Here is a 27,531-nt window from a genome sequence, read left to right as displayed (position 1 = left end):
ATCTTCTCACCAATGTCTGTGATCCTCCACTGTAATTCAAATGCAAAATAAGATCCACTTTCCTCTCTGGCCTCAGAAGAGGTGGGCAGCTAGTATTGATGAAGAAAGCCGTGTCTACAAGTTCCAGATAGTCTGGTGTCTCAGTCAGTCGATTGGGAGAAGAATCTAGTACAGTATCTGAAATGCAGTTTGTTCATATTTACAGCACTGCAATAGTGGCACATGACAATAGGAAAAAGCAAGGGGATGCCATTAAATTCTGTATTCTTAACATATTTTAACCCCCCTGCAGGGCAGGCTTAATTACACTTTTACAGTATATACTTTTTCACTGCTGTATAGGTACATATGAGAGGCAGGCTCCTTTTATGTTTTCATTTTTCAAGTAGCTTCAACTTCATTTTTAAAATGAGGTGATTCTTCAAAGCTAAGATACACCCAGGGCTGGTCCAGTCACTAGGCAAACTTAGGTGAACACCTGGGGTGCCAAAATTTGATGGGAAACCAAAAAGGCAGGTTTAGCGGGAAGCCTGGCATTAACTGGCATCTAGAATCTCCGTATCTGTTGACACTGGTCTTCTATAGCTGCCATGATGGAACTTTGAAGGCTTCTGAAGAACTTATCTGTTTTATTATTACATTGTTCATTTTGAATGCCCAGTAAAATGTTCATTCTAGACTTCTTATTTTCTCTGTATTGAACAGAGGGGCACCAAAGTCATAGTTTGCCTAGGGAGTTAGAGGTGGACCAGCCCTAGATATTCATTTCAAGAAATGAGGTTCCTTTAGCCACCCCCAAGGAGTTTGCTTTCATGCTCCATCCCAGCTGCTCAGGTCCAGCTCTGCCTGCCTAGTGGAAGAGGAGAGGAAGAAGTTAAGCATGTTGCTTCCTAGGTGCACTTTTTATTGATTGGTTTCTAAGAGTGGTTAATTTAATAGTGGGGGGGTTAATGACTTTCTTCTTTTATTTTGTAAGCTGCTTCAAGCAGATTTCTAGAGGCAGCATATAAATGCTTTAAATAAATTAATTGAGGAAAAAGAACTCTATTATGCAGCACGTTCCACCCCTTAGACCAATCCATGCCTTTCTTCCCTCTATTCCCTTTTCTCTTCATCACCATGGTAATTGTAGAAAAAGAGACAATCATGCAAAATTTTGGAACATCAGAAGAATAAATTATTCATGTAATTATTTATTTGTATGATTTGGGGAAATACAGGGTACAGTCAACCAAGGGAGAAACATTGAGGACTATGTCAGAGTTGAGGATCATGAGTCCTTCTCAGAGAATGAGGACGTCAGTGGCTAATCCCATGGAGGTTAAAAAACTAATGAACACTGGGTTCCTGGGCCATCTGATAGGATCCTACTATAAGCGCCTGCAGACTCTAGGCCCCTACCACAGCTGCAGGCACTAGCTGCATCAGTTCAGCTCTGGCTGTTGTGGGATCAACAGCTCTGACAGTGATTGCTGTTCCTGTCAATCCTGAGGTCCCAGCCTATCTGCTTGACAATGTTTGTGAGAGCCTCCACCTGCCCCTGAGCACAAACAAGACAAACTGGATTAGAAAACCTCCAGAGCCATGGAAGAAGGAGGACTGGCCATGAAGGCTCCTAAATTCTTACCCTTTTAGCACACTGAATCTTATCTGCATCTCTTTGGCTTCTGAGCCTACTATAATTGCTCGCACATTTTCTTTGTAACCATAATAATAGTTCTTAAACATGAGAACAATCCTAAGCAGGTCTACTCAGAAGTATGTCCCATTATATTCAATGGGCTTATTCCCAGAAATGTGTTCGTAGGGCTGCACTCCATGAGATGTTCAAGGTACCAGAACCTGTGTGCATAAGGAGGCCAGTGTGCATTGTACATACCTAGCACTATCTTGAAGGCTTCATCACCATCACTGGAGGGAGTGACTGATTAGGGTGAAGGAGAAGTAGACAGGAAGGAGGTAGAGGTTAAGTGGGGAAGGTGTGACTGGGTATGAATGCCTGACTCAGGATTTTCTCTTAAACTGTTTGTTGACATGACCTGTTAAATGCTGGGTGTATTGTGTATAATCTTCTATATAAACATGGATGAAAATCATGAGAAATATCCAGTTTTTTAAAAGAGATCCAGATAAATGAAAGCTTTCTGAATTACCTTTCCAGGTAGAAAAGCAGTGGTTCTCTAAGTATTTATTATTCATCTGCAGGCCTTTCATAAAATTATGATAATGTGAAACCACTGGGCGCATCGTTACAACATCTCTAAGCACTTTGCTGAGACTTCCACTGGGGATGAAGAGCCGTGTTCGTTGCACATTTGGCCTCTTAGGAAGAGTAGGATAAGTATTTTCATCTGTGTCATATAAACAGAAAGTTTTGTTTAATTTCATTGGTCAAAGTTCTCCTTTAAAATAGAAAATCAAAAATGAGTACCGCTGTTATGAATAACTTTGAATAATTACAACAAGGTTTACAATTTGTTTTTAAAGCACTCCACAAATTCAAATTTCAAATGCAAAAGTAGAAAATGTTTGGTATTCAAAAAAATCAAATTCAAATTTTGAATTTGTACAAAATGTTTGTGTCCATTGAACTCTTAGTGTTCCAGCAGTCTCAGTGGTTCTTATACAATGGCAGTGATCACACAATAAAGAGGAAATGCCATTAAGAACACTCCTGAAAGCACTTTGTTGGCAAAGGTACTCCTAGAATTAATTGCCAACAAAAAAAATCACAGAAGGGAAGATAAACCAAATGGATCAGAGGATTTAGAGCCTTCTCTCATTTTGGGTGGAATTTGGCTCAGAGGATGCATGATACAGGATTTGCATCCTTCAAGACAAATTAGCTCCTTTTTAAAGGGTCAAACTACACATTAAGTTTTATACATATCTACAACAAGTCCTTTTAATCAAATACAAGCTACAAACTCCCTGGTGGAAAATCAGTTCTCATGTGCATAGGGCCTCAATTTGGACTGAGATTACAGTGTGCATATTCCTGACCTGAAAAGGCCACAGGGGTACTATTTACCCCACTGAGGGTTGCATGAATATTGATGGTACTATGTGTGCCTCCCAGACTGTTTTAAGACAGGAAAATGGCACAGGGAGACAGGCAGAAGCTCCTTCTCCCTACATGCTGCAGTCCCAAATTGAATTGGGGCCCCACATGCTTGACAATTGAGTTCCCAATGGGAAACTTGTAGCTGACATCTGACTAAAAGTCCATGGCAGACATGTATAAATGTAATGTATAGTTAAGCCCTTTAGACTACAGCTACTTGCTTGCCTTCAACATCAGTGTCTAATAGACTAGACTAAAGCAGGGACTGCCGTTAGGGGAAAGGAGGAGGAATAAACAGTGGAAAGGGCATTTTAGCAATAATAATGGGGAGGGTGGGGTTCATTGTTTTCTCATGTTTTCTGTTTCTGACAGATTAAATCAAAAACAAATTGCCTCCAAAAGTCTCAAGGGAAAGCAGTGTCCTGAAAATGACTGACCAATATCAATCACTCTGTCTCTCGTCCATGTGTGCCAGAAGTCCTCTGAATTTTCTGATAAATATAAGGCATCCAGCATATTCTGGGAAAATATATTACTCCACGTGCCTGGGGAGCAGAAATAATTTTTAAGATTAATTTTATACTATTGTAGAAACATTTTAAACATTGTTTACTGTAACAGCCAACCACACAGTAAATAGATTTTTTGTTTATTATTTTAAAATTAAAATCATGACAAGAAGAATAAAACAAGTTTCAAGGGGCACATTGCAGACAAACAACATTTTTACCAGCATAAACTTTCATAAGCCAAAAACTGAGTTCTGATTCATGAAAGCTAATAATGGAATAAACTTTCATAGTCTCCATGATGCCATTGGATTCCTGTTCTATTTTGCATTTACAGACTAACAGATTAGATATAACTGGGGGATACATTTTAAATACGTTTTTTAAGTAGTAAGCTGACAATACTTAAGAATTGACAGCAAGCTCAAGATTTTATGATACTTCTTATACTGATAAATAACCACGGAAGTAAAATTTCTGCCCTACTATAAGATTTTTAAAAGGTTTGTATTTAAATATTAAGGGACTTAATTCCCTAAAGTGAAAATATGCATTATTATTAAAGAAGAAAATTATAGATATTTGTACTGCAATAAACTGGAAAAAAGAAAAAGCACTAACAAGATCAGAATGGTTTATAAGATCTGGAAAATGTTTAATGATCAAATTAACATACCATGTACATGCTCAAACACTGCTGAATTTTTGAGTAAATAAATTCTATGAACAGCAGTTTAACTTTTTAATGTACTGAAACTCTAGATTGCAAGATGGAATATAACCATATGAATTATTTGGTATACCAGAACTTATGATATGTAATTAATTTGTAAAATGGATTTAGTTGTAGAAGCTTGTTGTTAGCTACTTTATATATATCTTCTTGCTGTTAGTGTTGTGTGTGTGTGTGTGTGTGTATACACATACATATATACATACACAGATAGTAGCCTGATACCCGTGCTTTGCTATGGTATTTAAGCTCCATAAATCCAATTATAATACTGATGATGTGAAATTTAAAATGTGACATTTGTTGTAGGAATTCTAACGGAGAAGATTGTACTGTAAGAAATGAAGTGAGACATACGTACTTTTCCCACCCTCTCTACTGAAGGACCTCTCTCTAGACCACACTGGTGGCTCTGCCCTCAGGTGCTAGGATCACCAGGCTGCTTGGTGAGCTCACTCTGGAGCAGGCCATGTAGAACTGTCCATTTAAGAAGCAGTCATTTGTTAAGTCAGCTCCTGCTACCTTCCACGATACTGATGGCCTCTCTACTTGTGTTCCTGGATTGTTTTGCTCCTATGGAGACTGTGTTGTTCTGAGCACCTCAGGGTGATCTTGCTGGTACTTGGCCTGTGCAGCTCAGTGCACTGCAGGAGTACTATGTGCAAATGTCTTTGCCGCATTCCTAACTTGCCTCCTCCTTGTAGCACTGGTGTATCTGGCTCGACGTTTGCCAGGAACTTTCTCGGGGGGCAGTAAGAGGTGAGAGGTTTGAGTGGGAGTTGGTGTGAGGGAGTGGTGATGTGGTGGACATTTCTTCAGGTTCATGAGGGAGGCATGCATCGAAATGGCTCCTAGAAATGTCCTTTACTATCTCCCCATGAACATTCATACCCTGGTCCTGCTCCTACATCTGAAATATACTGGCCTGTCTGGTGTTGGGGAGGATTGGATTTAAAGGCATCGGAGAGGCTGGGCCAGCAGCAGTGCTAAGGCAGTCCTGCTGAGCAAACCTCCCTGGCGGCTCCCACCTCCTCTCCTACACCTGACAGGCAGCTGCTTGTCCAGTGTAGGATGGGGAGAGGGAAGGAGTATTAGAAGCCATTGTGGAGGCAGGGCTGGCAGGATCACTAAGGTGTTACCGCTGGGGCAGGCTCCCTTGTGGCTTTAAGCACCCTGCAACCACTACTGCACCTGACAGACAACCACCTGTTAGGTGTTGGAAGTGGGGGGAATGTGTTGGAAGCCATCAGAGAGGCTGGACCAGCAGCATCGCTATGGTGATCCTGCTGGGGCAGTGTACCTGATGGATTAAAGTACCCTGGTCCTGCTCCTACACCTGACAGACACCGGCCTGTCTGGTGTTGGGGGGGATTGTATTTAAAGGCATCAGGGAGGCTGAGCCAGCAGCAGTGCTAAGGTAATCCTGCTGAGCAAACCTCCCCGGCAGCTGTAAGCATCTCACCTCCTCTCCTGCACCTGACAGGCAACTGCCTGCCCAGTGTAGGAGGGGAAGGGGGAGAAGTATTAGAAGCCACTGTGGAGGTAGGGGCAGCAGGATCACTAAGGCATTACTACTGGGACAGGCTCCCTCGTCACTTTAAGCACCCTGCAACTGCTGTTGCACCTGACAACCACCTGTTAGGTGTAGGAGGTGGGAGGAGTGTGTTGGAAGCCATCAGAGAGGCTGGGCCAGCAGTTTGCTTCACCTCACAGGTGGTTGTTGGCCACTACTGATTTCCTCAACTGTCATTAGCTCTCTGAAGTCCCCTGTAACTGTTTTTTTTTTTTACCTCAGAACACTGAGCTCTGCAGGTGACCAATCAGAGAGTGGGGGGTTGCAGGGAGGCAGCTGCCTGGCAGCCGCATAGGAATCAATGGAGGGAGCACATTTTACCCCTTTTGACCCACTTAGGGGTCAAATTTCTAAAAATCCCTTCTTAGTGAGCACCTACGCCATGGTAGGAGTGCTCTCCACGAATATGGTGTCTCTAGGTCCAGCAGTTTGGCCTGGGCGTTGATTTTACGGTGAGTGGCCTTTCATATATATATATTTGCCCGCCAAGATGGAATAAAGAGGCAAACACAAATGTTGGGTTAACTAAAGGGACACTTTATTAGCTGACAACATTAACTGGAAATAATGGCAAGGGCAACACAGCTTGTGGTATGGTCAAGGCCAGGGGTCCGCAGACCCCTCCTCTGCTATGTGACATAGGGCAAGGCACCCTGCCTCAAGCAAGAGCCATCAGCTGTGGCTCATGCCCAGCTGGCTAGCAATTTTAAGACAGCCCTGGAGCCCCATCCCCGGGCTACAAGACTCAAACGGAGGATCTAACCAAAGCAGTCCTGAAAGCAGTCTGATTTCCCCGTCCCGGACCACAGGGCCCAAGGAATATACTCACAAGACCCCTTAGACACCAAAAAAGAGGTGTCAGCTGGTGCTCACCAGATCACAATCAGTAATCACATAGAACCCTGCCCAACTATAAAGTGACCAACCTAACATGGCTGCACCCAAACAATCCCCTGCACCACTGCCGCAGTACAGGGTAGGCAAAAACACCCCCACCATGGGGCCAATCAGGAAGGGGTGAAAAATTCCTACATGGCCGCCTAAACTGGGCAACCAGCCAGAGCCTGTAGTACCAACAGGGTGGGAGAGTGGGCCGAAACCCAATCGGGAATGCTGCCGAGGAGGCGGGGGCTGAAATATAAGCACCTGCGTCGCTTCTTTCTAGGGAACGTTGTCTTCCTCCACAATGGGCTTTGCTCCTAGTATATATACTCCTAGTATGTGTGTATACACACACACACACAGAGGAAGAAGATATATATATAGACAAGAAGAATAAAATAGGAGGAAAGTGGCAGTTTGGATGAAAATGACATCTACCCACACATTGATTGGGTCAATATGTGTTCTAGTTGGGAAAAAGAGATTGAGTTTCTAGACACTCTAAATGACTGTGCTATGGAGCAGATGGTCACGGAACCTACCAGGGGAGAGGCGATCCTTGATTTGGTCCTAAGTAACACTCAAGACCTGGTGAGAGATGTAAAAGTGATTGCACCGCTTGGGAACAGTGATCATAATGTTGTTGAGTTCAACATTTGTACAAATAGAGAATTGGCCAAAAAGACTCACACTACCATTTTTAACTTTAAAAGGGGTAATTTCTCTGATATGAGGGGACATGTGGGGAGGAAACTGAAAGGAAAAGTAGAATGGGTCAAAACCATTGGGGAAGCTTGGAAACTATTTAAAACTACGATCCTAGAAGCTCAAAAAATATATATTCCGCAGGTTAGGAAAGGCACAAAAAGGTATAGGAAAAAGCCTGCATGGTTAACAAACAGAGTAATGGAGGCTGTAAAAAGTAAAAAGAATTCCTTTAAGCAGTGGAAAGCTAGTCACAGTGAGGCTGATAAAACGGAACACAGGCTATGGCAAATAAAATGCAAGTCTGAGGTCAGGCAGGCAAAAAGGGAATATGAGGAGCATATAGCAAAAAACGTAAAAACCAACAATAAAACTTTCTTCAAATACATTAGAAACAGGAAACCAGCCAGGGAGGCAGTGGGGCCCTTGGACGACCAAGGGGTAAAAGGAGTATTGAAGGATGATAGGGAAATGGCTGAGAAGCTAAATGCATTTTTTGCCTCCGTCTTCACTGTGGAAGATGAGAAGTGCTTGCCCACTCCAGAACCACTGATTTCAGGAGGGGTGTTGAAAGACCTGAGTCAGATTGAGGTGACGAGAGAGGAGGTCCTAAAACTGATAGACAACTTAAAAACTGAAAAATCACCAGGCCCAGATGGCATACATCCGAGAGTTCTGAAAGAACTCAAATGTGAACTTGTAGATCTCCTGACAAAGATATGTAATCTTTCCTTAAAATCTGCCTCCATTCCTGAGGATTGGAAGGTAGCTAATGTCACTCCCATCTTTAAAAAGGGTTCCAGAGGAGATCCGGGAAATTACAGGCCAGTCAGTCTGACGTCGATACCGGGTAAATTGGTGGAAACCATTATTAAGGAAAGAATTAGTAGGCACATAGATGAACAAAACCTATTGAGGCAGACTCAGCACGGTTTCTGTAAGGGAAGATCTTGTCTCACTAACCTGTTAGTGTTCTTTGAGGGGGTGAACAAACATGTGGACAAGGGGGATCCAATAGATATTATTTACCTTGACTTCCAGAAAGCTTTTGATAAAGTTCCTCATCAAAGGCTCCTAAGTAAGCTCAAAAATCATGGGATAGAAGGACAAGTCCTTTTATGGATCAAAAACTGGCTAGTTCATAGAAAACAGAGAGTGAGTGTAGGTGGGCAATTTTCTCAGTGGAGGGTGGTAAGCAGTGGGGTACCGCAGGGATCAGTACTTGGTCCACTGCTTTTTAACTTGTTCATTAATGATTTGGAGATGGGAGTAAGCAGTGAAGTGGCTAAATTTGCGGATGATACAAAGTTGTTCAGGGTGGTGAAAACCAGTGAGGATTGTGAGGCACTCCAAGGGGATCTGTCAGGGGAGCGCGATGGGGGGGGGGGGACACGAAATAAAAAGAAGGTTGAACTCGATTTCAGTGCAGAATGGGGGGAGGGAACCTCTGGATCAAAATGTACGGTTGAATTCGATTTTAGAGTAAATCAATGGTGCGACCTCATTTGGAATACTGTGTGCAGTTCTGGTCACCACACCTTAAAAAGGATATTATAGCTTTGGAAAAAGTGCAGAAAAGGGCAACTCGAATGATAAAAGGGTTGGAACACTTTCCCTATGAGGAAAGGTTAAAGCGCTTAGGGCTCTTTAGCTTGGAGAAACGACGACTGAGGGGTGACATGATTGAGGTTTATAAGATTATGCATGGGAAAGAGCAGGTAGAGAAAGAGGTACTTTTCTCCCTTTCTCACAATACAAGAACCCGTGGGCACTCCATGAAACTGCAGAGCGGTCGGGTTAGAACAAATAAAAGGAAGTACTTCTTCACCCAAAGAGTGATTAACACATGGAATTCACTGCCACAGGAAGTGGTGGTGGCTACAAGCATGGACGGCTTCAAAAGGGAATTAGATAAGCATATGGAGCAGAGGTCCATCAGTGGCTATTAGCCACAAGGTATAGATAGGGGCTCTGGGGCAAGTGATGCTCTGTCTTCTTGGTGCTTGGGGGGGGGGATCAACAGTGGGAAGGCTTCTAATGTCCTGGCCCCACTGGTGGACCTCCTGATGGCACTGGTATTTCTGGCCACTGTGTGTGACAGAGTGTTGGACTGGATGGGCCTTTGGCCTGATCCAACATTGGTGTCTCTTATGTTCTTATAAAATAGGAGGAAAGTGGCAGTTTGGATGAAAATGACATCAGATTTCATGAGTCAGAAACTGACGTATGAAATTTCCATATAAATAAACATAAACTTTCACAACTGAGAAACTGAGTTCTAATTCATGAAAGCTAATACTGGAAGTCTTCAAGGTGCCACTGGACTTCTGTTTTATTCTGTGCAATGCTAAGCATACTTTTTTAATCTTTGAAGGACTTAAAAAGTGTACCTCTGCTTAGGATGGCATTGTATCACTGCTATCCATCTAGAATTATCATCATGGTAGGAAGAAGATAACCATGTCCACTACTATTAAAATTCATAAAAGCAAGGGTGTGATAAAATTCTCTGTACTATGTGAATGTCATGGAGTCCATTTCAGAATGTATAAAACTATACAAGTTGTAGGATTTTATTTTGAATGAACTACCTTCCAAGTAGCAGAGTCGAGATTCTGGGATCTTCTTTATTAAATGACCCATGAAGAACTCGCTTCCAAAATCTTCAGCTCGAACAAATGCTCCATATTTTGGGAATCCTACTTCATAGGGTGTGAACTCTACCCACTCTGCAAACAGCCGTATAAAAAAAATGTATCTAGAAAAAGTAACTATTCAAACAGTGGAGAAAAACATGACAATAAACCTCATACATTCAACCTGCTTGTACTGAGCACAGTATATATGGCCATACTATGAAACTACCCAGCTATTTCTTTGTAATGCTGTGAACCTATGATTATGCACATTAACGCCCCCTCATGGAAGCCATCTACAATAGTGTCCATGTGATAGCTGTTCCATATGTCAACCATACATTTGCTAACTATGTGGATCATTCCCATTTGAATGGAGAATCTATATAACACTAGCAGCCTTTCTGTGATTGATTTTGGAGTGGAATCTGTGTAATTAGGGCAATTTATGTGGCAAACCACTAAGTAAAGCTACAAAGCTGTTCTTTTTCTCAGTTTCATATTTTCATCGTTTGAAGAAAAGTTAATTCATGCAAATTTCATGTGAGACCCACAATATAGAAGGCGATCCTAAAACAGACATTACATTCTCACAAAACTGATACTTGTTTCAGGGATAGTGGAAGGAATGCCCTAAAACTGAAACAGTTAGGAAAACAGAAGCCCTTCAACAAGCATTCATGGACTCAGACATTCCGAGTGACTGTAGCCGCTATAAATTCTTAGAGCCAGCCAGGGCTTTTTTTTTTTCTGGGGGAACATGCTGGAATGGAGTTCCAGAACCTCTTCAACAAAATTCTTTTTAAAATGTTTAAAAATTCATGAGTTTTCAGTATACAGATAGAAAACTTCATTTCCCTCTTGAGAGTTCCAGCACCTCTTTTTCAAAAAAAAAAAAAAAGCCCTGGAGCCAGCTATAGCCTGTCACAAAAAAAACACCCTCATTCTAGCCCTAAGAGCTGCATCTGATTTCTGATAGCAGCATAAGGAAGCTGCCATGACTTCCTTGGATCTCTCTGCTTGTGCTAGAACAAGGTGGGCATCGCTGGAGGGTGAACTAGAAAGTGGGCGAGCAGACAGTAATGCTGAAAGATGGCTGAAAGTGGAAACTGTGGATTGCTGTATCAGTAGCTGCTAAAGGAACCCAAAGGATTTTAATGACATGATTCTTTTTTTAAAAAAATTGGGTCATGGAACCCGGAATCAATGATAGATAGAGCATCTATTCTGCATGCAGAAGGTTTAATCCCTGGCATCTCTAGTTAAAAGCATCAGGTAGCAGGTGATTTGAAAGGCCGTTGCTTGAGCACTACTGCCAATCAGGAGTAGACAATACTGACCTTTAAAATCAAGAGTGCTATAACTTTCTTTGACATTAAGAGCAAGGTAGATGGGGAGAGGGTTCTGACCCCAATTCACTGCCTGTCGTTGACTGGAGAGTTTGTGGGGATTTGGCTGTTAAGAGAAAAAACAGTTAACAAAAGAGATGGTTCCCTGTTCAGATTTTATGTTGTCCCGAAATTTTATGTTGTCCCAAAATATAGCTCCAAAAAAATTAAGTCTCTTATTTTATTTTAATCTTTCTTAGTTATAAGTCACTAAGAGGTTATTGTTCTTGGTACTTTGTTGAAGACTCTTCGATTACTTTGTATAATGATGTCATGTTATATATTGACTATGATAGTTCGTAAAGTAAGTTACAGCCTTTTGGTATCAGTGATATTCCTGATTTGAAAATTGATGTTTTGTTAAATGTTATTCTAATATTCTCAACATTTTATAACCATTTTGAATTTAATAAACTTTTCAAAAAATTTGGAGATTCAGAAAGAAACTTTTACAAAGAGCTTGGTATACCTATAGTATTAGGATTGCTGCCATTTGTATTTTACTGTTAAACGATCCAGATGTAATGGAATCACTATTTTCATTAATATCATTTGTATGTATTTAAAAATGTCTCATACATTTCCTGGTGTTAACTGCACCTCCTCAGTCAAGAGCCCCACCACAACCAGCAACATATCTTCCTTTCCCTCTTCTCCAAACCAAAATGAAGGTTGAATTCTCACAAGAGGGCGGGGAAATGCTGATTGAATCTGGATCCAACCCTAGATTAATGTGAGTCTGAAATGCCTCTCCAAGCTCCTTGGGGGAAGGCATCACAATGTGTGAACTAATGAATGAAAAGCTGTTGAATTGTATTTAACCACATTTTTTTTCTTGTTCCAACACTTCATAACAGAGTGTACTCTACATTTAACTAAATTCCTTATGACTGGATCCAACCATTTCACTCCATATATATATAATGGACAATCCAAGATCATATGATCAAGTGTTTCAAGCTCTCTCCATCCACATCCACAATATCTGCCCTGTAATACAAGCTTCATATAACAGGCCCCTCAGAATTGCTGATGGAACTACATTCATCCTAGCTTAAAAAACGCTTGACTATAGGTGGGGGTTGTTAAAAATTTCCAATAGCCTGGCAGGGCAGGATCAGGGTCAGAGGCCAACTGACAATAACAAGCAAAGCCTGCACACTCTAAAAAAAACCCACTTACTAGGCATGTGCTGCTAAAAAAAAGTTTTATTTTGTTTTGTTTTTAATCTGGATACCAAGAAGTTGAAAAATATCAGTATTCCCGGTTGCCGGGTTCTAAATACCAACTTGGTATTTGAATCCAGGTAGGGTTTTTTTCAGATTTCTGATATTACTTGGCTCCATTATTCCCTATGGGGAATCCTTCTGGAGGGCAGAAGGGGCTGTTTTTGACCAAATTGCACCCTGAACAAGATGTCCCCAGCTTTGGTAGGAGGTGGGATTCCAGACTTTCTCCATGGCAAAAAAAGCAAACAAAGCAACCTGTGGCCAAAAGCCTCTCAAAGCAGACAGAACCAACAAGTCCAAAGAACCAATGAAGAACCAGGAAATCCTGGCAGAAAGGCAGGGCAATGTTCACCAGGTTCGATGCTAGCACCAACATAATTATATCTTTACATTAATAACCTTCCAATTTACTTTGGAGATGAGAATTATCATTTCTCCATACTATTCGACATGCCTGCTGTACACACAGAATGTGGTTTTGCTTTCTGGAACAGAAATTGGATTATACCAAGGTCTAATTTCAAAATTCTGTAAAAATGAAGATTTACTGATTAATTACGATAAATCAAAGGTAATGAATGTCATGTGTTGAGTATGCCCTAATAAAATTAATTGGTCAGTGGATGGTCAGACTTTGGAGCAGATACTACAGTTCAAACAGATGAGGGCTTCGGTCACACGGAGCATTAGCCACACTACAGAGACGGAAGATAGGCGGATTTTCCGGGCCCGATCACAGCACCACATCTGGGAAGTGTAGAGCTCCCATGGCTTACCCGAGGCTTCCCGCCGAAGATGCGGGGTAAAAAACTAGTACCTCCGAGGTACTAGTTTCCGGAAACTACGGGGCAAGGGTGGGCATCTAATCACGTTTCCGGTGGCAGCCGGCGCCCGCCCATGTCCCGTCGTGAAAAGGGTTGTTTTTTTTCAAGTCTCCACAGGATGCGCACAAGCACCCAACAATGTATGTGAACACTTGGGTTAAAAAAAAAACCCGCCGATCCGCTTCTTTGCACTCCGCAGGAGTGACGTATGATCGGCACCTCCCCGGCACCTCCCCCCCAACCACGGGACGTCGGCGGGATGTTTGATCCCGCTGCCGCACAGTAGTTCACTCCAGGGCAAACAGCCGCGGCTCCCCCCCCCGCGATATCCGGCCCGTGTGACCGGGGCCAAGAATCCTTTTTAGGTATAAGTTTAGGTGAAAATACCATCAAACATCAGTGCTAGAGAAGGACACAATAAAAGCTAATGCTATAACAGGATTTTGTTATAAAGAAGAAAATCATATTTAAAAAAATGTTTTTATAGTACCTTATCACGAAGCATGGTTTCAATAAAGAGTCCCCAGAGATCTGAAAATGTTATCTTGTGACCCTCTTGCTGCCTCTGGCACATTTCTTTTCCATAGTATTTCAAGTTCTTCCCAGAAAAACAGCACAATTTACTTTTCACCACATGTTGTCGAATTTCACAAATGTGACCATCTATATCCTTGCTTGACCACTCTGGGTCGTCATACAAATTTACCATAGTCCTAGGAAAACAGTTTTTTTAAATGAATACTAACATGAAATATAACTTGACTAGTAACTTCAGCTGAATAATACAGGGTATCATTACCAAGTGACAAAGAAGCAAACTAGATGTAATTGTGGGTGATCCATTAACAGATCCCCTGCAGTTTTAAGGAACTTTAAATTGAACCTGTACAGGGAAACCATTTGAACTAGGCAAACTCTGTGGCAAAGAGGAAGCTAGCTAGTTTCCCCTCCGCTGTGTCATTTTCATGTTCTGAATCTCCACCCTGGGACTGCTATTTGCCCTGCAGCAGGAAACATTCAAATACCTGTATGGTAACTGGCCTTGGGGAATGATTAAGACAATGAAGATAATGCAAGGAAAAGAGTTGCAACTCTCTTCTTCCCACACTATGGCCCTGCAAAGCTACAAACTGAAGTTTTAGAAATAGTGAGGGATCTATTCACAGATTTCACACCATTCAGGCTCATTTGACCCATAATGCACATTTTTTTTAAAAAAAAATAGGAAAACAGTGGGGGTACAGAAAAGAAAAGGGAAACAAGGGTTATACTACATAATTAAGTTTGTCAAAGACTATCATATAGTACATAAATAGAGACTATTTTCCCTTTCATCCCCATCATTATAATTTTTAAGGTACTATCTATAAAATACAATAGTTCTTATTTCTGTTGAGGTACAGTTGTATTCATCATTTAAACTTTAAGTTTCAAACTTCATAACTAATCTATTTTGATTACAACATTGGTTTCATCATCAGTATTACATATTTTCACCACGTCATGGTGTAAAAGAAAGTCTATTATGTATCTTTTATACAGAACTCATTTGTATTCAAAATATTGCATTTGGAACAGATTTTAATTCTACTTCTGTTCCATTACCATCTATTTGAATATGATATTTTATCACTTTAAGTTTGTCTCCTGCTAGCATAATACACATAATATACACTCGATCTCTCCTCAGATTTCGTAATTGATCTGTTTTTCAAGCAGGTTGCTAATTTTGCCATTACTGCATATTCAGCAAATTTATTTTCCCACTCTTCTAAATGTGGACAGACATCTAGTTTCCATTTTGCTGCATAAATAGTTCAAGCCAGTCACCATGTTTTTGAATAACTCTTATAAAATTTTGGGTAATTTGTTAGGCAGAACACCTAATAGCATACTCTTGGCTTCCATAGGGAATATAAACTTTAATATTTTATGTATTTTTCAATGTATTTCTTTCCAGTATCGTTTTGCTTTTTTACAAGTCCACCACATATAAAAGAAGGTTCCATCTATGTCTTGACTTTCCAGCAGTTACCTTGGTCATTTTTATGTGCTTTCTCTATGTCCTTTGGAGCAATATACCATCTGAAAAATATTTTGTACCAATTTTCTCTTAGTGTCTGGCTGACTGTAAATTTGATCTTTTCCCCATAGTCATTCCCATTGTTGCATAGATATCTGTACTTTAAGGTTTTGCATCCACTTAATCATACATTTTTTCACTTTGAGTCCCATAGCACCTTTAAGACCAAAAAGGTTTGTTCAAAGTATGAGCTTTTGGAGACGTCACGTCCGGTTTGTCGAGAGAAGCAGCGTGTGAGACTAGCTCCACACCAATTCTGACCTTTTGTTGTGTTAAAGGTACTTTTTCCACCACCATAAGACTTCCTTGTAGAGGAAATCTTGGCAAGGGGTGCGGGCATCGGCCTGGAGAGGGTGGCGACCCTTCCCAGTGTTTTCCGAGCCAACCCCGAAGCGCACAACATCAGGAGCCCCGACAGAGAACGTCGAGCTACAGACAAGCCAACAAGGACCAAAGAAGGAGTTCCACCAAATTGCCAAGTGAACCCGAAGCTAAGTATACTCCTAGTTTTTTCCCTTTTATGAATAAAATAAAAGGAAATAAGGGTAAAGTTTGAAAGTGAAACCCAGTGGTAGGGAAAATGCTCCGGTGTAGGAAAACAGAAAGGGGGGGGAACAAAGTGCCCCATTTGCAAGCGGCTAAAGTTATTAAACTGAAACAATTGGGGGAAGTGGGTAAAGGCAGTAGGAGTGATGATATGAGCCGATGCGACGCGTGTGAGGGGAGGAGGGAAACAGACAGAGGAGAACCGGTGACGCAGCAGAAACGTGACGGAGTGGAAAGGTGGGGGCAGCCGAGGAGGAGCTGAGGAGGCTACGTGGCTACGTCGTCGAGCGGGGTTGGGAGCCAGACGGAGACAGACGGAACAGCTGTTTCGTCCTACGTGGCTTCGTCGGCGATCAGAGAAGTGAGAGGGGAGGGGGGAAGGAGCAGAAGACAGCAAACAAGAGACTAGAAACTAGAATAGAGCGGAAGGAAACGCCAAAAGTGACTGTGTAAAATAAAGCCAAAAGGAACAGTAACATTTAAAGAGATATTGAAAGAGATACTGAAGGGACATTTAAAGAGACAGTAACGGGAGACGCTAAATTTTGAGCTCACTCCAAAGTTAAAAGAAACAGAACTATTTAAAGAGATATTGAAGAGACACTTAAGAGATACTTAAAGGGACAGTAACGAAATATCCGAAATCAGAGTCCTTAACATTACGAATCCCCAACAGAGTTAAATCATAATAGCTATTAGGAAAACCTATCCAATAAAGAGATTTACAGAACCAGGACTGGACTAGGAAAAGGGAATAGGTAAACAAAACCAAAATAAACAAAAGCCAAGGTTAAAAGTTCCAATAACAAATATATCTGCTACAAGCAGGATAGCAACTAAACAGATGGCAACAGGCTCAGGTGCCAACAGAAAGGGATCTATACCCTCTCCAAGCCAAGGGGGGGGGCTGGGCCAACTGAAGCCAACAATGTCGGTGGGGCAACTGAGCATAAAAGATTTAAAACAAATCATGCAGGAGCTAATGCAAAATATGATGGACTCCAACATACCAGACATGATAAAAAAAGAAATAGACCCATTAAAAGGCAAAATGGAAGAAATTACGACACAAATAAAAACAGAAACAGAAGAAATAAAAAAACAAATAGCAGAAAATAGACAGGAAATCCAAAAGGTTGCTGTTGATAATAAGGAAACAAGAGGTAAAGTTCAAGAATTGGAGGAAGAGATACAGGAGATAAAATTAAGAGAAGATAAGATTGAAGTCTCACTAATTGCCCTAGAGATGGAAAGGGCAGCATTTACCTTGAGGTGCCAAAATATCCCCGAAGCAATAGGGAAAAACTTAAAAGAAGAGTTGGCACAAAGCTTTGCGGAGCAATTAGAAATTGCCACTAAAGAAGAACTTGAGGCAGAAATAGAATCTGCATATAGAAGAAACTCCAGCTATGCCAGAAAACATAAAGTCCCTCGTGAGGTTCATGTGAAATTTTATAAACGCGAAACCAAGGAGAAAATTATAAGAGCGTCGTATGAGAACAAAGTAACCATACAAAATGCCGAAATAAGGATATTAAGAGAGGTACCATGGAGAGTAAGAGAAAGAAGACCTACATACTATATTCTGACCGATCTACTGAGAAGCAACCAGATAACGTTCAGATGGTTGATCCCAGAAGGAATCCTTTTTGAATTTAAAGGAAGGCGACAAAGAATTGATTCTATCTTCAAACTAGAGAACTTCCTGGAAAGGCATGGAGAAGACCTGGGTTGGCAAAAAGAGGAGGGAGAACAAAGTGGAGAAAGCGAAGCAGAGGAAGGAGAACACAGACTGGATCAGGCCGTAGGAACAACCAAGAAAACTACAACGAAGAAGGACAGAAAGAGACAGGCAGTAGCCGCATTCCAGATGTTAACCCGTTTTGGATATAGGAATAAGGACAACAAAAATAATGGGGCTACCGGAACACGCTAAAAGATTTAAAATACTCTCAATTAATGTAAATGGCCTGAACAGTCCTCAAAAAAGGAAAAAGACTTTCCACCAAATCACAAAAATACAGGCAGACGTAGTCTGCCTACAAGAGACGCATATAAAAAAGAATGACGTAAGGTACCTTAGATACAAAAAACTGGGGAATGAATTTATAGCGGCAAGTGAAAATAAAAAGAATGGTACGGTGATATATGCTAAGGACAACCTAAACCCAGAACTAATTCATACATCAGATGATGGGAGAATCGTAGCAATTAAAATTGTAAGAAATGGAATTGAAATAGTACTAATTAATATCTATGCGCCCAACCAAAATCAGGAAATTTTTTTCGAAAGACTTAGACAAATAATGGGAGCTGTGGGACACAACAACATATGTGTAATAGGCGACTATAACTCAGTTTTTGATCCCGAAATAGACAGAAAAAAACATACTAAAAACACAAAAGCGGGACCAAGACTACCCAAAAGCTTTTTACAACTGGCAGAGGAATACTGTTTACTAGATGCTTGGAGAGCAAGAAATATAGATAAAAAAGATTTTACGTTCTATTCCCACAGACATGACTCCTGGTCACGTATAGATATGGCTTGGGTAAACCTAATATTGCTGAGTGACCTCTTAGAGGCCGAAATATTGCCAAAAACATTTGCTGATCATAACCCAATACTCCTTGCCTTTAAAGAAACAAAAAAAAGAAACAGATGGACTATAAGTACTTCACTACTTAAAGACAAAAAATTTGTAGAAAGGACAAAAGCAGAAATCAAAGATTTTTTTACACGAAATATCCAACCAGACATATCAATACAAACAGTTTGGGAAACGTTTAAGGCCTATATGAGAGGCTGGTTCATAAACCAAGATGCATGGAAGAGAAAACAAAGAAATGCACTGTACAAAGAATTAGGTAAGCAAATTAAAAAACAAGAAGAGGCGCAACAAAAAGGAACCAAAAAGGAAGAGATACAAATCAGGCTAAAACTATTAACACATAAAATAAATTTGTTATTAACCCAAGAACTGGCGAAAAAGATAGAGTATACAAGATTATACCACTTCGAAAATGCGAACAAGCCCTCAAGATGGTTAGCATACAGATTAAGAAAAGAAAAAGAAAAAAGATCCATACTTGCGCTGAAAGATGAAAATGATATTGAAAAATTTAAACTGCAAGACATAAAAGAAATTGTGGAGAAGTTCTACAAAAATCTATATCAACAAAATATAGAAGAAGAATCCAAAATTAAAGAATACCTGGAGTTGAACAACAAACAAAAATTTAATCAAGATCAACAACATATCCTCAATGATCCAATTACAGCAGCCGAAATATCAGAAGCACTAAAGAAGCAAAAAACCAAGAAAGCACCGGGCCCAGATGGTATCCCGGCGGAATTTTTCAAAGTGTTTGAAGACCAACTGCTATCCCCAATGAAGACAGTGGTACAGATGGTTGAAGATCTAGGTAAAGTACCAGAATCATGGAACCAGGCAACCATAACACTAATACCAAAACCAGAGACAGAAAAGAATCAGATAAAAAACTACAGACCAATATCACTCTTAAATATAGATTACAAAATCTTCGCAACCATCTTGGCCACCAGATTGAAAAGAGTCTTGATACAAACGATTCATCATGACCAATCAGGGTTTCTACCTAAAAGATCAATGAAAAGTAACATAAGAACGGTCATTAATGTGTTAGAGTACTATGAACTCCAGCCAGGGAAACAATTAGCATTAATGTGTCTAGACGCAGAAAAAGCCTTCGACAATCTATCTTGGTCCTTTCTCCTGCAAAAATTAGAGATAACAGAATGTGGCGACAAATTTAGAAAGATGATCAAAGCAATATATGAAAAACAATACGCCCAGATAATAATAAATGGGGACCTAACGCAGAATATTGAAATTCAAAAAGGCTCAAGGCAAGGCTGCCCCTTATCCCCTTTACTGTTTATTTTTGCGTTAGAGACACTTAATGACCTAATAAGACAAAATGAAGATATCCAGGGCCTAAAACTAAAAGGCCAGGAATACAAACTGCTGGCTTTCGCGGACGACTTATTGTTCATATTAGAAAACCCCAAAGACTCTAGCCGTGAACTCCTAAAAGTCCTCCAAGATTATGGGAAGGTGGCTGGCTTGAAAATAAACTTCAAAAAAACTAAATTATTAACAAAGAATTGTGATACAGTTACTAAACAACAACTACACGAGATAACCTCGATGGAGATAGTTAAGAAGATAAAATACCTAGGTATAACAATGACAAACAGAAATAGCACTCTAATTGAGGATAATTATTCCAAACTGTTAGAGGAAATAAAGGAAGACCTGAACAAGTGGAAGGAACTCCACCTTTCACTATCAGGAAAAGTGGCAACGATCAAAATGAATATTTTGCCGAGATTCCTATTTTTGGCTCGGAACATCCCGGTGCTGAGAAGAAACCAGTTCTTGGAGGAACTAGAGAAGATAACCAAAAAATTTATCTGGAGTGCTAAAAGACCAAGAATTAAAGCAAAATTATTACAAGAAGCAAAGGACAGAGGTGGCTTCGCCCTACCAAATTGGAAAATTTACTATCAAGCGGCCTGTCTTGACTGGATAAAGGAATGGATCAAGTTGGAGGACGTGAGGGGCCTAACTCTAGAGGGATCAGACCTAGTAATGGGCTGGCACGCGTATATTTGGTACGGGAAAGATAAAACCCACCTGCACTTTAAAAACCATATTCTAAGGGCGGCTCTGTTAAAGGTTTGGAATGAAATCAAAACCAAATTCTATACCAAAATACCGAAATGGGTGTCTCCCTTGGAAGCCTTTATAAGACCAGCGTTCCTTACCCAGTATAACAAAGAAACCTACGAAAAACTATTAGATGAGACAAACCACCTCAAAACAGAGGAGAATTTACTGTCACAATGTAATTTGAAATTATCGGGGTGGGAAAAGCTCCAGTTAAAATCAAGATTCCAGATAGATCTGAAAGTGGGTTTCTACCAAGAAAAAAATGAGCTAGATAAAATCTGGCTTTCATCAAATGATAAAATGATCCAGAAAATGTATAAAATATTGTTAGAGGATTATTTATCAGAAGAAGCGCAAACCCATAATCTAGCGGTTTGGAAAAAAGATCTAGGCCATGAGTTACCAAAGGAATCTTGGTTAAAGATATGGAAATCTGTAAAATATATGAGAGCAACTAATTATAGAGAAAATGTTTTCAAAATGTATCATAGATGGTACTGGTCCCCAGAAAGGTTAGCCAAATGTTACCCAAATTGCTCAAATGTTTGCTGGAAATGTAAACTAAATGTTGGCACCTTCTACCACATGTGGTGGCGTTGTAAAAAAATTCAAAATTATTGGAAAACCATACAAAAACTTATAGAGGAAATCTTGAAAGTAAAATTGGAAATGGTACCAGACATATTTCTACTGAATGTTATCCCAGATAAGTTTTCTTTTAATGAGAAATATGTAATTGCGTATGTAATAACGGCAGCAAGAATACTCTGGGCTAAATATTGGAAACTAGATTGTGTACCCAGATCAGATGAAGTATTGAGTAAACTGTTGGAAGTAGCGGAAATAGATAAATTAAATATGTATCTACAAGGGAAAAATGACGAAGATTTTTTAGATAGATGGGCAGGATTGTACAAATGGTTGGATAAAAAGAGTGGACTCTGAAAATATATGTAATACTGTACAATGAACAGATGTATGTTAAACTTTAAATAAAACTTAAAAAAAAAAGTATGAGCTTTTGTGTGCATGCACACCTCTTCAGATAGTTTCTAGCTGGAGTACAATCATATATCCATCATAGTAAATGCTCTTTTTGTTTTATAATCAGCTGCTCAAATTCAGTCTCATCTCTTAGAATTCCACCTTCAGTATTTGTGATCTCCTTCAGTCTTGAGACTAATTAATAATATATCAGCCATTGAATGTTTACACCCTCATCTTTAATATCTTGCCATGACTTGATTTTCCCTGAGTGTTTAGCATCATGCCATATGTTAAAAAATCATTTTTATTTCTCATGTTCTTATAATAATGTGCTTCTATCAGGGACATAAGCAAAAAGTTTGAAGGTCTCAAGAAATTCCGGCATGTAAACCGTATTCTAACATTTTCAACTCTGATTACATGACTTCTTTCTTGTGTTATGATCTTTTAAGTCGATTTCTAAATCCATAAATAAATGTGTAGACCTTCATAAAGATCTGCTGATTCTGAATACAAGTGCAGGAGAAGGACTACGGGGAGAGGCTTTGACCACCATGCCCTGCTTGTAGACCTTTCAGGGGCTTCTGATTGGCCACTTTGTGAATCAGAATGTGGGAGAAGTGCTTCACTGATCTGATCTAACATGGCTGTTCCTGTGATTAGGTAGCAGATGGTGACAAAATGGACCACAAGTCTGGATACACCCTCACAGTTTTGTGCATGTCCTTCTTACCATGTTGTGCCAGATAAACCAGTAATATATGAAATGCAGTCCAGGACATTCAGCTTCTGAAGAGCTCGTACACTGCCATACATCGCTGTCATTGATCTCACGCCACCTGCTGTTGTCATTGCAGCCACTATTGGGACCTGATCAGACAAAGAGAGTAATAGTCAAGCCCAGTGATTCATACTTTGAAAAAAAAAGGGATGCTTAAAACATATATGACTCTGCTCAATATTTCATGCTTGTTGCCCAGACCTAGATAGCCAAGGCAAGCCTGATCTCATTATATCTCGGAAATTAAGCAAAGTCAACTCTGGCAAGTACTTGGATGGGAGACCTCCTTGAAATATCAGAGGTGGGAGGTGCTGGTAGGCTTTATTCAGCCACCTCTCTGAATATCCTCTAGGCCCTCAGTAGGGGTCAGTCATCAGAGGTTACCATGACTTCCAGGTGCACACATGCTCACACACATGCACATATTAAAAAATACAAAAAAGCGCCTGTGGTAAGAAATATTAGAAAGATGGAAGGTTTGGGTTTAAAAGGAACAAAATGGTTTACAGAATCCATGTACCCATCTCTGTCATTGCTAGAAAAACAGCTATGAGCCTGTCCCACTACACCAGACCATGATTCTTTTGAAGCCCTGTTTGCTCTAAGCAGAGCATGCCTCTCAGTGACATTCCATTCCCAGGTGTGAGATTTACAATAAGCAGCTGGTCAGTGACAGACCCCAATTTCCAGGCAATAAAATGTGTGGGACAGAATTTCACACAAACCCCGCTTTTATCACAGCTATAACACCAAAAGGACAGTTTGGTTTAATCAATATGAGTATGAGACCCATAATTTAAAGACAATAGCAATTGCAGCTGGACCCTAATTCAATATGCGATCTCAGAGACAACAGGATTTCACATACCTCATCTTCCCCTTTGAAGTAGCCCTCTGATAGCTTCAAAAGGACAGTGTTGCCCCAAATGGTGGGAACACAGGAAAACAATAAAAAAACATCCCAGTAAATGAGTGTGAAATTTTGGTGTAAGGAAGGGATTTACAATCTCAACTTCCAGGAAAACAATTTACAGTAGGCAATTTCCACTTGTAAATTGGTAACTGTGATAGGATTATCAAGGAAACCCTTTGATCATTGGGTATAAATACTGGTGAAAACCCAACAGAATTTCGTTGGCTTCGGAAAGCTCAGGAAAGCTCCTGAGAGATTGGAAGTCAACCCGAAGGGGCCTCTTCGTTTCTTGCATGCTTTTGGGGTGGGTTACTTTGTCTGCATGTTCATTTTTCTGTGTGTGTTTACTGTCTATAGTTTGTTGCAATAGAAGTGTATTGTATGGCAAGTTGATACAGCGTCTTGCTGTTCAATCTTGTCAGGTAAACTCTGAATACTGAGCCTTTTTAAATAAAAACAATATATAAGAAGAGAGACCTTGGCTTGGAGTGTCTCTAGCCAGTGCTCAGCGTTTCCAAACTTGCACCTTCCGCCTTTTGGTAAGGAGGCAACACATTCAGAGGAACACGAACCAGAGGGGGTTGTGGGAACACATTTTCTTCCAACAGCGCCCAAAAATTCATGCTTATTAAAAAGGACAGATAAACATTAAAAGGGGCCACAAAGACAATTTTAAAGTTTAAATGCATGCTAAAAGTGTTGTCCTCAGCAGAAGTTCTGTTGATTTCTGCTTTTTATTTCACTGTTTGGCTCATATAGTATTTTTAAGTAATTGTGCAAAGTAGAGGATATAAAATAATTTAAAATTGTACCTCACAAAAGAAAATATATTCAGTTGTTGTGTGTGGGGGGGTGTTACTCTACCCTAAAAAGATGACCAGGTTCTCAATTTGGGGGTTCTGCTAGACTGTTTTGTCCCTAGATGAATAAGTGGTGAAGAGCATTATGGACACTTTTCCCCAGCTATATGTCTGGGTCCAAGGCCCCTCTCTGGGATAGATCAATCTCCATGCTTACCCCAGGAACCATAGAACAAGTCCCACCCTCCACTGGCCCTATTGGCAACACTAGTGCATCATGCCTTGCAGGGTCCAGGGGTATGGCACAATGCCTTTAAACTTGCTAATGGCAGCAGCCTATGAGGCTATCCTCAGGGACCAGGAATTAAGGAGGCAGGCATGGGAACCTGCCTCAGCAGTGGCCAGCTGTGGCCTGGTCTCCACAAGTCTTTGTTCTTTTATGAGAATTCTGAGTGTGTCACTGGACCTGTACAGGATTCTGCACAGACCTCATAAAGAGCCAGATGGCCAACCAAGGAGGACATCCACAGAGGCTGCAAAGAGGAACCTTGGTGGGAGAAGAGGAGGAATAAGGTAGCAAGAACGGCCTCCCTTCTCCCTAACTGAGTTGTTGCTGGTGCCTCTCAAGTGTACAGGACTATGGAGGACACAGAATCAGATGACACAAGCCCAGGAAAGCTGGAGAATGCTGATCTGACCACTGACAAACATGCCTTGCTAATATCCAGTCAAGATTACTGTAATGTACTGTATATGGAATTGACCTTGAAAATGATTCAGAACCTCAACTTGATAAAAAAAAAATACTGTGGCTAGAATATTCAGGGAGCCGTGACAATGAGCATCACATGTTATATCAACTATATTGGCTTCCAGTTTGCTCACTCCAGATTCACAGTGGCCATTCTGACCTTTGAATGGCTTAGGCTAAAAATCTCTGGAGGACATCCTTCATCTCTAGAAACCATGGATCCTACTAATGTCCAGGGGCATCTTTCTGATGCAACCTGCTTTCTTAGAAGTTTGACTGGTGGAGACCTTTCTAGCTGCCACCCCTAACATATGAAAAATTAAAGCAGAGACCAGCACCTAGATAAATCTGGAGTTTAAACACACACATTCATAATTTCATGGGGAAGTTCATCCATAAACATGTTGAAGGTAATATAAGAATTATTTGATGAACATACAAACAAAAAATCATATGTACACTGTACATAGATTGCACACACATACTCTATCCCTATTCACATGATACAGTGAATGTATATCCTGCAGGAAGTTGACAAATTGTTGTTAACTGGGCTTCCGGTCGGGCTAAAATGGCGATTTGACGCACTCTGAAAGTGCTCAGAGTGGACGAAGGCTCCTTTCGACAGTTTGGGCTATTGATTAGCCCAACGCAACCCTCCCCAGGCAGGGGGGGAGTCTGGCAAGCAGCAAGACCCCAGAGATAGTTGAGATTGGCACAAACAAGCTTTGGAAGAAGCTTGTAAGTTACTTTGATCTCCTACCTCGGAACGGGCGGTGCTTTTTACTCTAAAGGAGCCTGTCGAGCTGAGTTATCAGCATAGAATGGCCATTTCCCGGCTTCATGGATGAAAGAGAAGGAATTTGGACTATGCAAAGCAGTGCAAAGATCGGAATAAACTTGTAAGGTAACAAAAACAATTTAACTTACCGGATAAGCACTTGAATAGTTGATGAATTAAGCCGGATAAGTCTGTGATGATTTTAAAGTGGAACTGTGTGAAAAAAATTCCAAAAAGTGACGAGAAAACAGTAAAAAGAGCGACAAAAGAACTTTGTTTTGCATTCCTGTGGTTGGAAAAGTACCAGCTTCCAAACAACAGGGTGATGACGGACCGGCAAAGGGCGGAAGTGACGTCCGAGGAAGAAAGCAAGAAATTGCCTAGACGGGATCGTCTGGACGGAAGTGCATCGGAGCGAGAGAATGTCAGACCGGAAATCTACAGGGGGCCAGGTGGTGAAGCGCACAGGAAGCTGAGGAATGGAGTGATTCGGCGAGGGACAGGAAGTAAGCATAAAGATCCTACTCTACACTGGAAAACCATAGAGAAAGAACGCCCGACATTTTGAGGAGGACTAACTATTAAATTGACTTTTTATAACCAAAATAACGGCTGTAGAAGAGCGAAAAATAGCGATTTCAGATATGCGCAAAAAAGGACTATTAAATAATATAAGTTGAAGCAAAAATAGAAACAAAAACGGAGCTTCGGGGGAGACAAAGAGCAGCGTCCTTTTCAACACCAAAAATGACTGCAAAGAAGGATAAAGAATTACAGGCCGCTATGGAAGCAATAGAGCAAAGGATGACAGATGCAATCCAGGAAATGGGCAGGCAGATGAAAGAACTGTTGGTAGACATGAAGAAAGAAGTGGGAGAAAAATTAGAAAAAGAAGTAGGAGAACTGAAAAAGGAAATTTAAAACATATCCAGAAATCTTCTGAAATTGAACAAAAAATGCAAGATGTTGACCTAAAAGTGGACACAGTAGTGAAAGAAAATAAAAGACTGGACGTCATGTCGGATTGTAGAGCTATGCAGACCCACATCAGACTGAGAGGTATTAAAGAAGAGATCCAAGATGATATAAGAAATAGAGTTATCAAAGCCTTTGCGGAATACCTGAAAGATGATGCCGATGATATAGAATACCACTTTGATTTGATTTACAGAGTTAATTCAGTGTACACACAAAAGAAAAATCTTCCAAGAGATGTGATTGTCCAGCTGTTGACCAAAAGAATGCATGAAATCATTATGAGAAAACAATTTGTGGATCCGTTTGAAATGGAGGGAACCAAGATAATGATAATGAAGGAACTCCCCAGAGTGGTGTTACAAGATCGGAAAAAGTACAAAAAGTTAACCGACAAGCTAAGACACTTGAAAATTAAATACAGATGGGAGCTCCTGCAAGGATTGAGCTTTAATTATAAGAGTCAAAGACTCACGATCAAAAGTACTGGACGGATGGCGGAATTTATGTATGAGCATAGTAAAGACTTTGGTGATAAGGAAGAACAAGCATGATGGAGCACAAAATCATCTCTTGGAATGTGAATGGGATTAACTCACCCAACAAAAGGAAAACTGTAAAACATTGGCTAGAGAAACAAAAATGTAGTGTGA

The 27,531-nt window shown here is 40.5% G+C and overlaps 1 protein-coding gene across 1 annotated transcript in view; it reads right to left on the bottom strand.

Moving 5' to 3' along the window:
- The window catches only part of LOC107108206 (cytosolic phospholipase A2 epsilon-like), an 81,922-nt gene that overhangs the window by 5,253 nt on the left and 49,138 nt on the right, over nt 1–27,531 (bottom strand). Inside the window, exons 13-19 of the mRNA XM_015408611.1 lie at nt 22,611–22,747; nt 14,034–14,256; nt 11,443–11,557; nt 10,058–10,195; nt 3,502–3,609; nt 2,154–2,351; nt 11–177 (exon numbers count right to left, since the gene is read on the bottom strand). Coding sequence (XP_015264097.1) covers nt 11–177; nt 2,154–2,351; nt 3,502–3,609; nt 10,058–10,195; nt 11,443–11,557; nt 14,034–14,256; nt 22,611–22,747 — 1,086 coding nt within the window. The remainder of the gene's footprint in view (nt 1–10; nt 178–2,153; nt 2,352–3,501; nt 3,610–10,057; nt 10,196–11,442; nt 11,558–14,033; nt 14,257–22,610; nt 22,748–27,531) is intronic.

This window comes from Gekko japonicus, unplaced genomic scaffold (assembly GCF_001447785.1).
Source record: "Gekko japonicus isolate JY-2015 unplaced genomic scaffold, Gekko_japonicus_V1.1 scaffold1710, whole genome shotgun sequence".
NCBI lineage: Eukaryota > Metazoa > Chordata > Lepidosauria > Squamata > Gekkonidae > Gekko > Gekko japonicus.
This window is presented reverse-complemented; position numbering and strand designations above follow the sequence as displayed.